This window comes from Pelophylax lessonae, assembly GCF_965119305.1.
Source record: "Pelophylax lessonae genome assembly, chromosome: 5".
In the NCBI taxonomy this organism is placed as follows: domain Eukaryota; kingdom Metazoa; phylum Chordata; class Amphibia; order Anura; family Ranidae; genus Pelophylax; species Pelophylax lessonae.
In genome coordinates, this window is record NC_138772.1 from 380,604,049 (window position 1) to 380,618,852 (window position 14,804).

General features: G+C 43.8%; 1 protein-coding gene across 1 annotated transcript in view; it reads right to left on the reverse strand.

Annotated features, from left to right (window-relative positions):
• Window positions 1-14,804, reverse strand: part of CEP192 (centrosomal protein 192) — a 506,433-nt gene that overhangs the window by 468,304 nt on the left and 23,325 nt on the right. The window contains exons 3-4 of the mRNA XM_082258491.1: window positions 3,125-3,250; window positions 745-866 (exon numbers count right to left, since the gene is read on the reverse strand). Of these exons, the coding sequence (XP_082114617.1) occupies window positions 745-866; window positions 3,125-3,250 (248 nt within the window). The remainder of the gene's footprint in view (window positions 1-744; window positions 867-3,124; window positions 3,251-14,804) is intronic.

Consider the following 14,804-nt stretch of genomic DNA (forward strand, 5'->3'; position numbering starts at 1 on the left):
AGATAGATAGATAGATAGATAGATAGATAGATAGATAGATAGATAGATAGATAGATAGATAGATAGATAAATTTGTCACATTTGCACCCGATATAGGATTTCTTGATATATTGTTGCACTTTATTGCATCAATATATATCTATTTGCACCAAGCACTTTATGCATATGTTAAGCATTACTATCATGAATTGTTTTTGATTGATTTTTAATCTTTATTATACATGCACCTTAGGATATATTGTGATATTTTGTCATCTATGCCAGTGATCCTCAACTCCGGTCCTCAGGGCCCACTAACAGGCCAGATTTTAAGTATTACCTTGGGGAGATGCAGACTAGAGTACTGCAATCACTGAGCAGCAAATTATATCACCTGGGATGTATTTCAGTTATCTTGCAAACCTGGCCTGTTAGTGGGCCCTGAGGACCAGGGTTGAGGACCGCTGATATATGTGATACTCAGTTTTTTGCACCTTATTGGATCATTATTAATTATACATTTTAGCATTTTTTGCACATATGGACTTCATCATTTAAAATGTACTGATTTGATTTACTCTGCGAGCGCTGCTTTTCTGGTTATTCACTTATGGTTCTAAGTTTTTCACTTAGTGGGCAGCAGCTGCATCACATTATACTTTTTAAAAATTCCTAAGCGCGTCTAAAATCATTGTACTAAATACACAATATTATAAGATTTTAAAAAATATATATATATATATATAAATAAAAATATAAAAATACCATCATTTCTTTTAGTAGGCAAGAAATCCAAAACCGGACGACTTGACTCCTTTGACGTCTTGTCCATCACATCAGCATTTTGCGCTTGATTTTTAGCCCCAATAAATGTATCCAAATACTCCCTGGTAAAAAGTAATGTTTGTATTATACTGTTGTCATCATATTGCAAACAAACAATCTGCTATTTCTAGAATTACTTTTTCAGTTAATTTTCCACCAACTGATTTTGCAGCAATTTTCCATAATTTGTACTTGAATACGTCCATACAAGTGGCAGTAAGGTTAAAGCAGTGTGTCTGCTTCCACAAAAAAAAGTTGGTGAGGCCAAGTGAGTTTTCCTTATCTACTGTGAATAGTTAAAGTTGAAGTATCCCACTATTCCCTCCTCCCATCCAAGTTCCACAATAAATATAAAACCAAATCCCCTGGACTGTGTACGTGTAGTCACCAAACAAGCTAAAATTGTAAATGTGCACTCCTTAGCCACACAAATCTTTGGTTGTTGTAAAGTGTACGTATAGTCACCAAACAAGCTAAAATTGTAAATGTGCACTCCTTCCACACAAGTGTAAATGTGGCTTGAGATGTAAAGGATTACTACCATACTAGAATCATTGCAGTCTTATGGCTTGTTTAAATTAATGGTGTACAAATGCAGCACATCCACAAGGACTGTGAGGCGGTTTTGACTCTTCGTTTGGTGTGACTGGGCGGACCTGAACTCTAATTAGGTTTTATTTCAAATCACACCCATCAGAGCTGTGAGAGAAGTTCCATCACTTGCAGAGCCTGAAATACTACAGAGGGGTGTGTTTTAGGCTAGAGATGCAGTAGGAAGTGGCTGTGAAAGGCAGTCTACATCAGACTATACAGAGTGTCACATAGTACAAAGCCACAAATAAACACAGAATATTAGGGGATCTGCAGACAACCGAGCATCAATATGCAGAGGTAGGATTTATGCTGAAATTGACCTTTCTATTCACTTCTAGCGAAAAGAAAGCTTGAGTTTAACTTTAAGGAGAACACTAGAGTAAAAATGTAATTCGCTCTGTCCTACACCGAGAGACTTCTGTCCTACACCGAGAGACTTAGGACATTACTGCATAAGTTGCATGGTCGAACCAGACATGGGAGTAAGTCACACATGTGCAAGTCACAAGGTAGTCTCAAGTCTTAACCTTCAAGTCTCAAGCAAGTACCAAGTTACTTTGCCAAAAAGCAAGCAAGTCGAGTCCCTGCTAGAAGAAGTCAAGCCATTTATTTTGGTCAAGTCACAAGTCAAGTCAAAATACTGGTCTACCCCAATTTTCACCTTTAAAGCCCCGTACACACGTACTGATCGGCCGTCTTTTGTCCAGGGCTGTCGTGTCTGTTGAAAACTGCAAAAGACTGCACACGAATTTTGTCGGCCAACAACAGCCGACTGCAGAAGTGATGTCATTTGATGGTTAACTTTCCTTGTCTTTTTTCTTTAATGAGCATGCCCAGTCTTGCTAATCTGCTGTCTGTCAGCCAAAATCTGTACTGACTGGCGAACAATCGGCCGTTCTGGTGACGGACAACAAAAATTTTAAAGTCTGCACGACAGATTCTGTTCGGCCGAAAATGCGCTGTCGGCTGCCGGAAGCATCATACTAACAAGGCTACAATCGGCCGTCGGCCGAATATTTACGGCCGACAATCGGTACGCGTGTACGGGGCTTTAATCAGTTGAAAGTCAGTGGTCAGGAAAGGTTTTGTTTTCAACATTAACAAAACTGCCTAGTGCTTATTAGCATATTAAAGAAACACTTTGAATACCCAAAAAGCTCAAAATCCTTCGTCCGGTCATGTTTCAACACCACAGTCACTAAAAACATGTTCAGTATTTCCATTGTTAAACAGCCAGTGTCCTAAAAATCAGAACACACTGAGGTGTTTTAAGTGACTGTGGTGTCAGAAACATAACAGGCACATTCATTTTGCTTTAACACATCTTGAGAAAATGCAAATATTTAATAACTTAAAAAAGTAAAGTAATTTCGAGTCATATGTCTCAAGTCAAAGTCAAGTCTCAAGTCATGAATACAAGTCAAAGTCTTATTAATTTTAGTCAAGCAAGTCTCAAGTCCTCAAACTGGTGACTTAAGTCAAGTCATGTGACTCGAGTCTCCCACCTCTGGGTCGAACCGGTCTATTATAGCAATGAAACTTTAGAAAAACCTGTCATGTGGGGTTGCAATTGTATGTTCAGCCGTTGCAATCCTACATTGAAGTAGTTTGGGTAGTAGTCAAAATTCTTTGTAACCCCCTAGCAACAATGTTTAAGCTTTAAGCAGTCCCCAATGCACAATAATCAGAACCTGGTGGTGGAAGTTGAATAAATCTTGCTACTTACATATCATCCTTAAAGCTCAAGACAAATTTTCCATTTTGGTCTCCCCCAGAGTGGCTTAGTGTAAAATTATCTGTTGTTGCTGGTAAATTTTCATTTTCTAGATAAGAAGCTTGGACATCTGGAAGTCTAAAAATAAAGTAATACTGAGTTAATAACAAGACACCATGAATTGGGGAAAGATCCTTTGATAGAACAGAATGAGATTTTTGTGTTTTCCATAAAAATCAATTTCTTGGTGTTCACTGAGGACACAAAAATGCAGACACTGTTGAATTATACTGCCACCTACAGGAGGATCAGAACATTGGCTAGCAAAAAAGTAGTACCAAGTGCATGATCATAGAAAGAGGATTGGGACCTCCAAATCCCTTAATGAACTTCAAGAAATTGATTTTTTTCATAAAAAAATAAAAAAAACTACCATCTTTGTTCACTGAATGGCTGAGAAATGTAGACTGTTGGGTTGTCCATCAGCAAAAGCAGTCAAGAAACCGAACTGGGTAGTGCCTGCAGCTCAAGGAGATACCCGAAAGACCTTAATGTTTGAAGTTATCAGATGCGGCCTGAACTTCCACCTGTCAGAACTTCACATTTTTTTTTTTTTTTTTTTTTAAGGGTAATTGTACATAAAATTTGCTAACACAATATAATGAAAACCGAGTATTTAGTACAGTCGCAACAGATATTTAAAGAGCAGTTATACAACACAAACTCTTCTAAAATACATATGATACAGTCTGCCAACAAAAACAGTACCGTACATATAAATATAATAAATAAAAAATGTAGCAAGTAGAACACACGGGGGGGGGGGGGGGGAGCAACACTATTGCTTCCACTAAAAGATATGCTATTCAGAAATTTTAACATTTTAGAACAGGTTTAATGACATTTTAAACGCTAGTCACGGTGTTAGAATTACTCCTCTCATTTAAGATTTACAGCATCACCCTCAAGAGGGGCAGATAAGAGTGCAGGGCAGGAGGCACTGCAGCACTGGACAGCAGATTTTATATTGGCAGGCTGGTGGGTGGTTGCTAGAACTGCCGTGTCCCAGCAACCAATCATCTGCTGATTACCTCCCACCCTCTGTCCAATGCTGCTGTGCGCCTCCCACTGTCTGCTCTGCAGTGAAAATGGAAGCGGAGGTAATTTGCCTGACGAAGGGGCCCTGCGAGGTTACGAAACGTTGCTGTATATTTACCATGTAACCACGGAAAAAAAAAAAAATGTTTGGACCCTTCCGAGGAATGCTTGCTGTGCTGATGACATTTCTTCACTTTAGAAAGAGGCAAAACATCTGAAGGTGGTTGAATATAATATGCCAACTTTCTATACCATTCCCAAACTGCACAAGTCATTGACAAAACCTCCTGGAAGACCAACTGTGTCAGCTATAAAAAAAAAAAAAAAAAAAAAAAAAAAAAAAAAGGGGAAATAAAGTAGATTTTGGTCTTACTGTAAAATCCTTTTCTCTGAGATTCACTGACGCACACAGCTCCATGTCTTCTAGACCCTTGGGCTTATGTTGCTCTCTTCAGGAATGGGACTAGGTGGAAACAATTTTGGCTCTGCTCCTGAGGCAATCCCAGGGGGTTTACCATCACGTCCTGCTATAGGACTTCAGTTTGTAACAAGCAGTGTCAGAAGAATACATAACTCAACCCAACAGAGGGGAGGGTGCTGTGTCCGTCAGTGAACCTCAGAGAAAAGGATTTTACAGTAAGACAAAAAATCCAGTTTACTCTTGTTCACTAACAGACACAGCTCCATGTCTTCTAGACCCATGGGATGTGCCAAAGCAGTATTAACATGAGGTGCCAAAAACACAGAAATATATCTTATTCCCAACAAGGCTAAACATAGCCAACCAGGTAATAAACAGGAGCTCAACAAGAAACAACTGGAGCTCCCCACCGAGAAAGAAAAAGAAAAAAAAAATAATACACCCTCAAGAGGCAAAGCCTTTGCATCCACAGCCTGCAAATCTGCGGCCAAAAGCAGCATCTGAAGATGCAAGCACATCCACCTTATAAAGCTTTGTGAATGTGTGTACAGACAACCATGTAGCCACCTTGCACACCTGAACCATTGATGCTTGATGACAGAAGGCCCAGGAGGCACTAAGTGCCCTCGTAGAATGCACCTTGACCGGGAAAGGAGGAACCGGACCCTTAATAGAATATACCTGCACCACCATCTGCCTGATCCATCTGGAAATGGTGCCCCTTACGGGATCCATCCGTAAGAACAAAGAAATGCCAGGTACACCCGAATAGCCCTGAGGAATGTAGGAACTCAAAGCAATTTAGAGCAATTTCTTTAGGCTGTTTTGGCATAGGACATAAGGACAGTACCACAATGTCTTCTTTCAAAAGAAACCCGAGACAATCTTAGGAAGGAACGCCTGACAGGGTTGTAACACCACTTTGTCCCTGTGAACCACCAGGTAAGGTGACCGACAGGACAACGGAGCCAACTCCGGCACCCTACGCGTAGAAGTAATAGCAACCAAAAAGGCCACCTTCTACGACAGTGAGCAAAGGAAGTTTTGCGTATATATTCAAAAGGAGGCTTTAGAAGTACTGACCATACCAAATTCAGATCCCATGGGAGGTACCAGGGATCATACCGGAGGAGCTAGATGGGAACTACCTGCATAAAAAGGTGTGAACCAAGGATTTTGCCGCCAACGGTCCAAATGGCCAAAGCGGAAATCTAGCCCATGATGGTGCCCAGAGCCAAACGTTGATCTACACCAAGTTGTAGAAACTCCAAATGGCGAGATACAGAAAAAGAACGGGGAGAAATCCCCCCTTTGACTCACATCAAGAAATGTACGCCTTCCAAACTCGATGATAAACCTTCCTGGAAGTAGATTTATCTTAGCTTTTAACAGAGTAGGAATAACCAACTCTGACAGCCCTCTGTCCTTCAGCACCTGGCTTTCAAAGTCAAGCCGTTAAAGCCAGCGACTGTAAAGCAGGATGGAAGATTGATTCCTGATACAGAAGATCTTTCCTGAGAGGAAGTTTCCAAGGAACCTCTGCTACCAGCCTTACCAGGCCTGCGTACCAAGACCGGCGAGGCAAGTCTGGTGCCACCAGAATAACTGGAATCCCTTCGACCTCGATTCTGCGTAGCCATCTCGACAGAAGTTGTATTGGAGGAAAAGCATAAAATCAGACGATACTGACCCCAAGGGGCCACCAGGGCATCCCGAGACCTTGACATGAACCTTTGCACCTTCCTGTTGAGACGGGAGACCAACAGGTACACATTGGGGGTCTTCACCCGGAGGGGTTTTATCAACTGTCTCCGGTGAAGAGACCACTCTCCTTGATCCAATGTCTGCTGACTGAGATAATCTGCTTGCCAATTCTCTACCCCCCCCCCCGCCCCCCAATGTGCACAGCAGAGAGGGTCGGAACATTTTCGCCCACTTCAGCATGCCGGTTACTCCCAGAGCCACCAGGGCACTCCTTGTGCCCCCTTGATGATTGACATATGCCACCGCCGTAGCATTGTCCGATTGAATCCTCACTGGGCGTCCCTGCAGACAATCCGTCCATTGAGACAAAGTCTGATCGCCCGGATCGCCAGGATTTTAATTGGCCGACTGGACTCCTTGAGTCCAAACACCCTAAGCCGAGTATACTCCCAAGACACCTCCCCATCTGGACAGACTGGCATCCGTGGAAATTGATGTCCAATACAGGGGAAGAAAGTATTTTCTCAAGCAAAGAGCTGAAGAGAGGAGCCACCATATCAGAGACCCTCTCATACCCCGACTCAACATAATCAGATCATTCAAAGACAGCGGATCTGTGTTCCATTTGGCCAGAATCTAACAAAGGTCTGGTATGGAACTGGGAAACGGAACCGCCTCGAAGGTTGAGACCATCAGACCCAGCACTTGCACGCAAGTCATGAGCGACGACCGACGGTTGGACAACAGGAGCCGAATCGCATTCCTGCAACTTCAGCAGTTTCAACTGTGGAAAAAACACCAGAGCCGACGCTGAATCCAGCTTCAGACCCAAGTAGTCCAGTTTGGAGGACGGAGGACAGAGTACAAGCTGATTTTTGAAAATTCAGTGTCCATCCGAACTCCTGCAGAGTTCGTACAGTAATGTCCAAGTTGACTAGAGCCGAAGACGACTCTGCACGCAGAAGCAGATAGTCCAGGTAACCTAGTACCGCAATCCCCTTTTGCCAAAGCAAGGCCAACACCAGGGCCAAGACCTTGGTGAACACCTGAGGAGCCGAAGCGAGACCAAAGGGTAACACTATTAATTGATAATGCTCCTCGCCCACAGAAAAATTATGAAAACGCTGGTGCCCGACATATTGGTATATAAAAAGGTAAGAGTCGCTGAGATCGATAGAAACCATACAATCCCCCTGGAAGAAGGAAAGCCATTACTGTGCGTATGGACTCCATCCGAAGTTTCTGAACCAGGACAAAGTGGTTCAGAGCCTTGAGATCCAAGATCGGGCGAACCTTGCCTTCCTACCAAGGTGGAAGCAAAACACCAGCCACAACATTGAACCTGCCACAATGAAAAGGTAACGGACCAGAGCCACAGCTCTCTTGTCCACAGGATCCTTAAAGGATGGAGAATCCTCCACCACTAAAAGCATGGCCTTATCCAGCTTGGAAACCTGAGAGTCCATCGATGGTGGAATCGTCAGGTTCTTCAGGAGAGACTCCTCAAAAGGGATATCTTATAGCGAAACGCTTACTGACTAGTGACAATCATGTCTAAATAGGCAGGGGGGGGGGGGGGGGGGAGAACACCTTTGTCTCCTTAGAAGATCCGTGGTTTCCAAACTGCACCTGCGTTCCTGACTCAGTATCAGCTGAGTCCTCCAGTTTCCTGCACTGACACAATCAATGCCTCCACCAGTGCTTTTTAATGCGCGGCTGCGGAGGAGGATTAATCCTCGCTGTTGTGGCACTCAAGAGTGCGTGGATGCAGACCCAGTGGGCTGACTCACGTCCGAGGCGGCCAAATCCACCTCACACTTTGGAGGAAACAGAAGATACAGGTGAAGGCGGAGGGGCGCTTCTTGCTAGGTCGCTTTTGCAGGGCCATATCAACCTTTAACACAAATGACTGCAGGGCCGCCGTCATGGCCGCCAGTTCAGACTTAGACCCAAAGGGTCCCGCGGCATCAAGGAGTGGGTCAGGTGGTAAAACACGTTCCAGGGGCTCCATGGTTAAATCAGAGCCGCACTGTGCACAAAAATGAAAAAAAAAAAAAATTGTATTTTTTGTTTTTTAAAAAAAAAAAAAAAAAAAAAAACTTGGAACACTGCTTGGAGAGCCACAGGTAGCACCGAACCCGCGGCGCAGTTTATAGCAGAGGAAGGATCGCATACCCACAGAGACCCACCACCCCAGAGCTGGAGAGCGCCAAACAGCCTTCCACACCGCGATCAAAGAGGAAGAGAAAGCGCCGACACTAAATGCCCCCCGCTGCATGTCACCGCACTACAAGAAAATGGCCCCCGCTATCGATTACATAGGGAAATCAAAAATATGGCCACCGGACTACACAAACATGGCCGTTGAAGATGGAGAAAACCATCCACGGCAAAATGGCAGCGCCACGCGGTGCCATGCAGACCCCAGGGAAGTAATAGTCCACCAGGGGGGAGCCACCCACAGTACAAAGAAAGCGGGCACCCCTAAAAGGGGACCACCAGTGGCACACTCCCACCACCCTCCAGGCCAACACCAATTCAGCCCCCCAAACTCGAAAAACGCCCAAGCACCCCGAAAGGGGTCACAGCACAGGTGACGATGACCAATGCAGGGGTAACCCCGCTAGGGCAGAGGGAAAAAAAAACATGAGGGGAGAAAGGACACAGGGAGGAGCCCACGACCACCCCAGCAATTCCCAAAAAAAAAAAAAAAAAAGGGACACTACTCACCACACCTTGGCATTAGGTGGGCACCACTCCCAGCAGTCCATCGCAGTATCTTGGAATGGGGGTGCAGTGGCCAGAGGTACACTGCAACTCTGATCTTGATTGCTGTCGTGACCAGGGCTATGCGACCTCGCAAGGTGTTTCACTCGCCAGCCAGCCCCCGTCCAGTGGAGCCATGTCGCAGCCAACCTAGAGCGGAGGCTAATAGTTGGGTCCTGCTCGCAGGCCAGACTGGGAAGACCATAAGGATCTAGGATATCCAGTGAATCACCCAGTCTAGCTGTTGGCTGTAGTTCACACAGGAACAGAAAATAAAGAGAAAGAAAAAAAAAAAAATCAATTTAAAAAAGGAAAAAAGCCAGGACCGCAGATCCCAGCAGGGAGCCAGGTCCTTAATCCTGACTAGGCAGAAAAAACTGGAGTACTATAGCAGGAAGTGATGGTATACCCCCTGGGACTGCCTTAGGGGCATAGCCAAAATGGTTTCCGCCTAGTCCTACTTCTGAAGAGAGCAGCATAGGCCCAAGGGTCTAGAAGACATGGAGCTGTGTCCATCAATGAACGAAAGAAATGTGGATTTCTTGATCAAGGAACGGTACCATCTCGCCTCCTTTGTCAAGGACACAAGGGATGTACTACTTAACTACAGCTCACGGTACCTGTGGGAGCCCCGTTAGTTGGGATAGATGTAGAGACATTATATACATCGATCCCCACAGACTGGAGGCTAAAAGCAGTAGCCTACTTCTTAAAAGTAGAATATCCCTTGCTGGGTGCCCATAACGAGTTTGTTATAGAGCTGCTAGACTTTATGCTTAACTACAATTACTTTCAATTCCTTGATGTAAACTACCAGCACTAGTATGGGAGCACCGTGGGCCCCTGGCTACCCATGTCTATCTTGGCCTCTGGGAGGAAGAATTGATGTATAGGTCCTCGATGTACCTCGGCCACTGCTGTCTGTGGCTGAGGTAGATAGATGACATGCTCAAGGTATGGTATGGGACGACTGAACAACTGGTTACCTTTATGGATGGAACGGAATTAAAAAATGAGGAATATTAGAATTACCTATACCCATAGTAAGAAGACACTACCCTTTCTTGATTTACAAATCTCCATAGTCCATAGAAGGAACAAAAATTACAACTAAAACTTTTGGTAAAGAAACAGCAGCTGATACCCTCCTGCTAGCCCACTGCTAGCCCACAGTCACCACCCAAACCCTGATCCGTGGAATCCCAATGGGTCAATTTCTACGGATCAGGAGGATTTGCATCAAAAGTCATGACTTCAGTCATGAAGCCACTGACATGGTTAAACGTTTTAGGGAAGCGAGGTTACTCACATAAGAGAATAAGAAAAGCACGAAAGGCGGCAGGAGAATAAACCGAAAACATTACTTGGTAAATCTAAAAAGGTGATTAACCCTAAAAATGTAAATGTGGGAAACAATATATCGGACGAACCCTGAGAAACATGCAAATCCGTATGGGGGAGCATGTGGCAAATATACGTAAAGCGTTCCCTGGCCACAGTGTGTCGAAACATTTCGACCACTGCCGACATAAAGACCCCCGTAACACGTTATTTGTGGCCTTTGACAAATTCACTCCAAATTGGCGAGGGGCAAATGCAAAAAGGGAGTTATCCCGCGCTGAAACGCGGTGGATTTATATTTTGAAAACTTATGTCCCTTATGGCCTTAATGTTGAGTGGGACATTAACTGTTTTATCAACAACAGTTAAATGTTGCCGAGACGGGAAAAGCATAATTATGCTCCATTCCACTCAATATTTGCGTATGAATATAAATCTTCTATTTATATATTTTTTGTTATTATGTGGTATTTTTTTCTAAGTTTTATGACTCTTGTTTCTGCTGACCAGCTAGAGATCATTGTCAGGTTGAAATGTAGGGTTATGAGTTAAAAGGGAAAAGTGCTGCAATCTGCCTTTTGGCCTTATTTTTTCTTTTTTTTCCATTAAGTCAAATAATTTTGATTTTTATGACAATATATTGTTAGGCCACTAGATGGCGCTTGTTAACATCGGTAATTTTTATATGCATTTAGTCCCGTTTTTTCTTCATACGATACCAAGTTTATTTTCTTATATCATTTGCTTAAGTAACTACTGCTGTCCTTGATTAGTTTAATTGAGGATGGCGAATTAGTTGCTTTGCCCTGAATCCTCGGTCCTCCTTGGTGCTGCTGTCTTTTCAGTGTACTTCCGCCCTCAATGGCCAGAAGTCAGATTCGTCACTTCCGCCCTTTCCGTCCGTGATTGGACGAGGTTCCGGATATGATCCTTGCATGGGGTATTTGTAAGGCGTGACCGCGATGTCCGGTAACCCCGCCCCTGACGACGTCACTCTGACGAAACCGGTCGGGAGGTTCCGGAGATCGCGTTTGCCACGCCCCCAAGACGCCGGCTTTGTATCGACTATAGCGGGACGCCGCTTTTTACATGTTATTTGCTTGTGTTGATCTACTGCCATGTAAGTAGAACCTTAAATAAAGCTGTTTTTATACCGCCAAACGGGATTACGCTATGAATGCTTTTATCCTCTACATATTGCCACACATATCGGAGTTGTTTCTGGATCTATGAGTGAGTGAGGGGTTGATGCAGTCTAGCGAAGCTTGGTCCGTTCATGCAGAGGAGAGAACCCAGTCCATAGGAGTTATTACCTTATGCTCTTAGTGGCCAATCCATTAATTTGGAGGCCCTCTCATTGCGGTAAGCTGCCATCTTGCCTAATTGCACGGGTGACTGTTTGTTTCCATTGCTTTTCACATCTTGGGATCTTCACCCTTAAGTGGACTCTCCACCATCTATATATGCTGAATGGACTTATGACTTAGTGCAATTGATTCATTTTATTATATTGCACCGTTATCAATTGTATATTAATTTATCATTTTTTAAGCACAATTAATTTTGTTGTTCATAGCACTGATGGGTACTATGCTGAGATTTGCTTGCAGGTACATGCAGGCTTGTGTAGTTCATGGCTGCACTGTCTGTTAGCTGCTATTTCCAGTGTCCATTTCGTTTCAATTGAAATTTTATCAACATAAAAAAAAATAAAAAAATTAGCAATAATGAGCAGACAATATGGTAAATGAACAGTAAAAATCATATAACTGACTACTGTCAGTAGTAAGGAAGGAATGAACATACTTGAGTGGGGTGGACTACAACCGAGGTAAATATCAGTAAACAATGCAAATAAGTCCCCTATTATCCCCAACCCATAAATACTAAGGTTTTTTCTTGCGTGTAGTCTGTAAAATGAATTGAAACCCCTAAGGGAACCTAAAAGAAGTTGGGTTGGGAAAGACCAACCGAGAGAAAGAAAGGGAGGTAAAAGATGCAAAAAGAAGAGAAATATCGCAATAAAAAGTTTGAGATTGTCGAATGAGGAAAAAGTACTTCAGGTCGGATATAGGTAGAGCATATGCATCCAAGTATCTGGCGGTAAACACGCTCAATGTAGGCTCACCGATGTGGCCTAAAACTCCCTGTCCCCCTCCAAATACGTAAACCACAGGTGTGACGGTGGCGGGCATCAGATCCCTGGCCTTCTCATCCAACTCGTGACCAAAGACCAAGCAATCTTACACCCTGCCGTCACTTGCATAACAATGCCACTCTCAGCTGCACCCAGCACACACAGATTGTCCAGCTTGCGGAACCACAATTTAGATGCCAGCAGACAGAGCGATTGTCACCGGGCTAATTAAACAATTAACCCTTTCTCTACCACCACCTCTACATTATAATGAGCCCAGAGGACGCTCATAATTTTAGAAACATCAATTATGACTTTAGAATAATCATCCATAACACTCTGTCACATGCAGACAGGAATGTCCGGAGGATTTATCCTAACAGTAGCACTCTCAGGAGGCAGGTTCTTTGTTCTTGGAGACAGGACTTCTGCTAGAATGTGCAGATAAAGCTTGGTTTGAGTTTGCATACTGATTAGGGAAAGGTGGGGGCTACTTTCGGTCACGGAGCCTGGGTCACTAAAAATGGATGCCATGAAGCCAAGATGGTGTCCTAACGCTCGACACCATTACAATGGGCTCCAAACATTTTCAAAAAGTTGCACTTCCAGTGTCCCATTTAACATCTCACTGTGTATCCAGAGCTAGCAAGGATCCTAGAAAAGACATTTCACTGATCTTTTGACTGTTCTGCCTCTCCAATCTAAGCATTTAAAGTGTGATCTCTGTAACTTACAGTTGTGATGACATAGCGATAACCCACAATCTTAGCTGAATTAACAGACAGTGATTCGATCCAGATGACACCTTGAAATCTTGTGTGAAGTTTAATCCATAAACTGTGAGGATCTTACAACAAGGAACATTGGCTAGCTCAAAAGATCATAATGTGATCCACTCCCAATAGACATGAGGCTGAGATGCATTACTGGGAAAAGTGAACAAAGGGGTGGAGCAATCTATACAGAATAAATTGAGCTAAGGGGAGGGGAGGAACCAGGAGAATACATACAACATTTAAAGGCATATCACAAACCATGTAAAACATGACACCTTCCTCAATGGGGCTGTGTAATATATGAGACTGTCACTATACTAAAGGCAGCCCTTTATAAAATTTTCTATTCGCCTGCTTGCATTTAGCGAGTGGAAAATGATTTAGGGCGAGTGTGGGGCTGCCTTGGCAGCCAGCCATTCTCCCAGTGATCGCCCAGGGGATGAGAGAGGAGAGGAAGAGGAAAGCCGGCCGGATAATCACAGAGCAGGGATGGCCCCACTGTAACAGCTTACATTTGAATTGCCAGGCACTCGCCGCCGCACACAGCACCGCCTCCTGGCCCGGCTACTTTGATAGAACACCGGTCCAATGCCGAGACCTGTGAGGTCACAATCATAGGAGTTGAGCCAAGAGACAGGAATGTGTGATGGCGAGCGCCCTGCAATTACAATGAAAGCTGTTAACAGTGGGACAATCTCCACTCTGATTATCCAGCCTGCTTTCCTCTTTCTTCCCCAGCACTGGTCAGGCTGCATTCACGGGCACTGGTCAGGCTGCATTGGTGAGGCTGCACTGATGGGCCCTGGTGAGGCTGCACTGATAAGCTTCACTGATGATGCTGCACTGATGGGCTGTATTGATGGTCACTGATAAAGTGGTTATTTTTTATAACTTCTGCATTCATGCAAAAACCTTTAACAGTGTCATTTTTATAAGATAATGAGGGCGTGTTCAGGGCGGGGAAAACTGGTGGCGAGTAACTCCTGGACTTGAAATTTTGAGCCTTGCTAAAGGGATATGAATCTCTCTTCATTTCTACAGGTTGTCAAGTGGATATCGCTGTCCTAAGCCAATCTTCTGACCTACATCCCCAAACACTTAGTAGCCAGTTGTTTCTCATACTTACCATGTTTTGCTCCTGGGCCCAGTGTGTGTTTTCTTTACTTGAATAACAATGTGGTGTTAGGTTGAGGGTTGATACTTGTTATGTCAATATTTCATCTTACTGGGTCCAATAAATGCAATACATTTTTTACTGCAAATTGGGGGTCAGGCAATACCTGCTTTCTGGGAGTTCACCCTATCTTTTTTTACCAAAGTTTTATATCGTACCAAAGAATTTGGTGATATAGTGCACATTTGTGACCCAAAAAGAACCTAAACCCATTTCAACTCAAAATATGTGCTTGATAAACCGTTGCACAAATATGTGATGTAAATAAAGGAGAA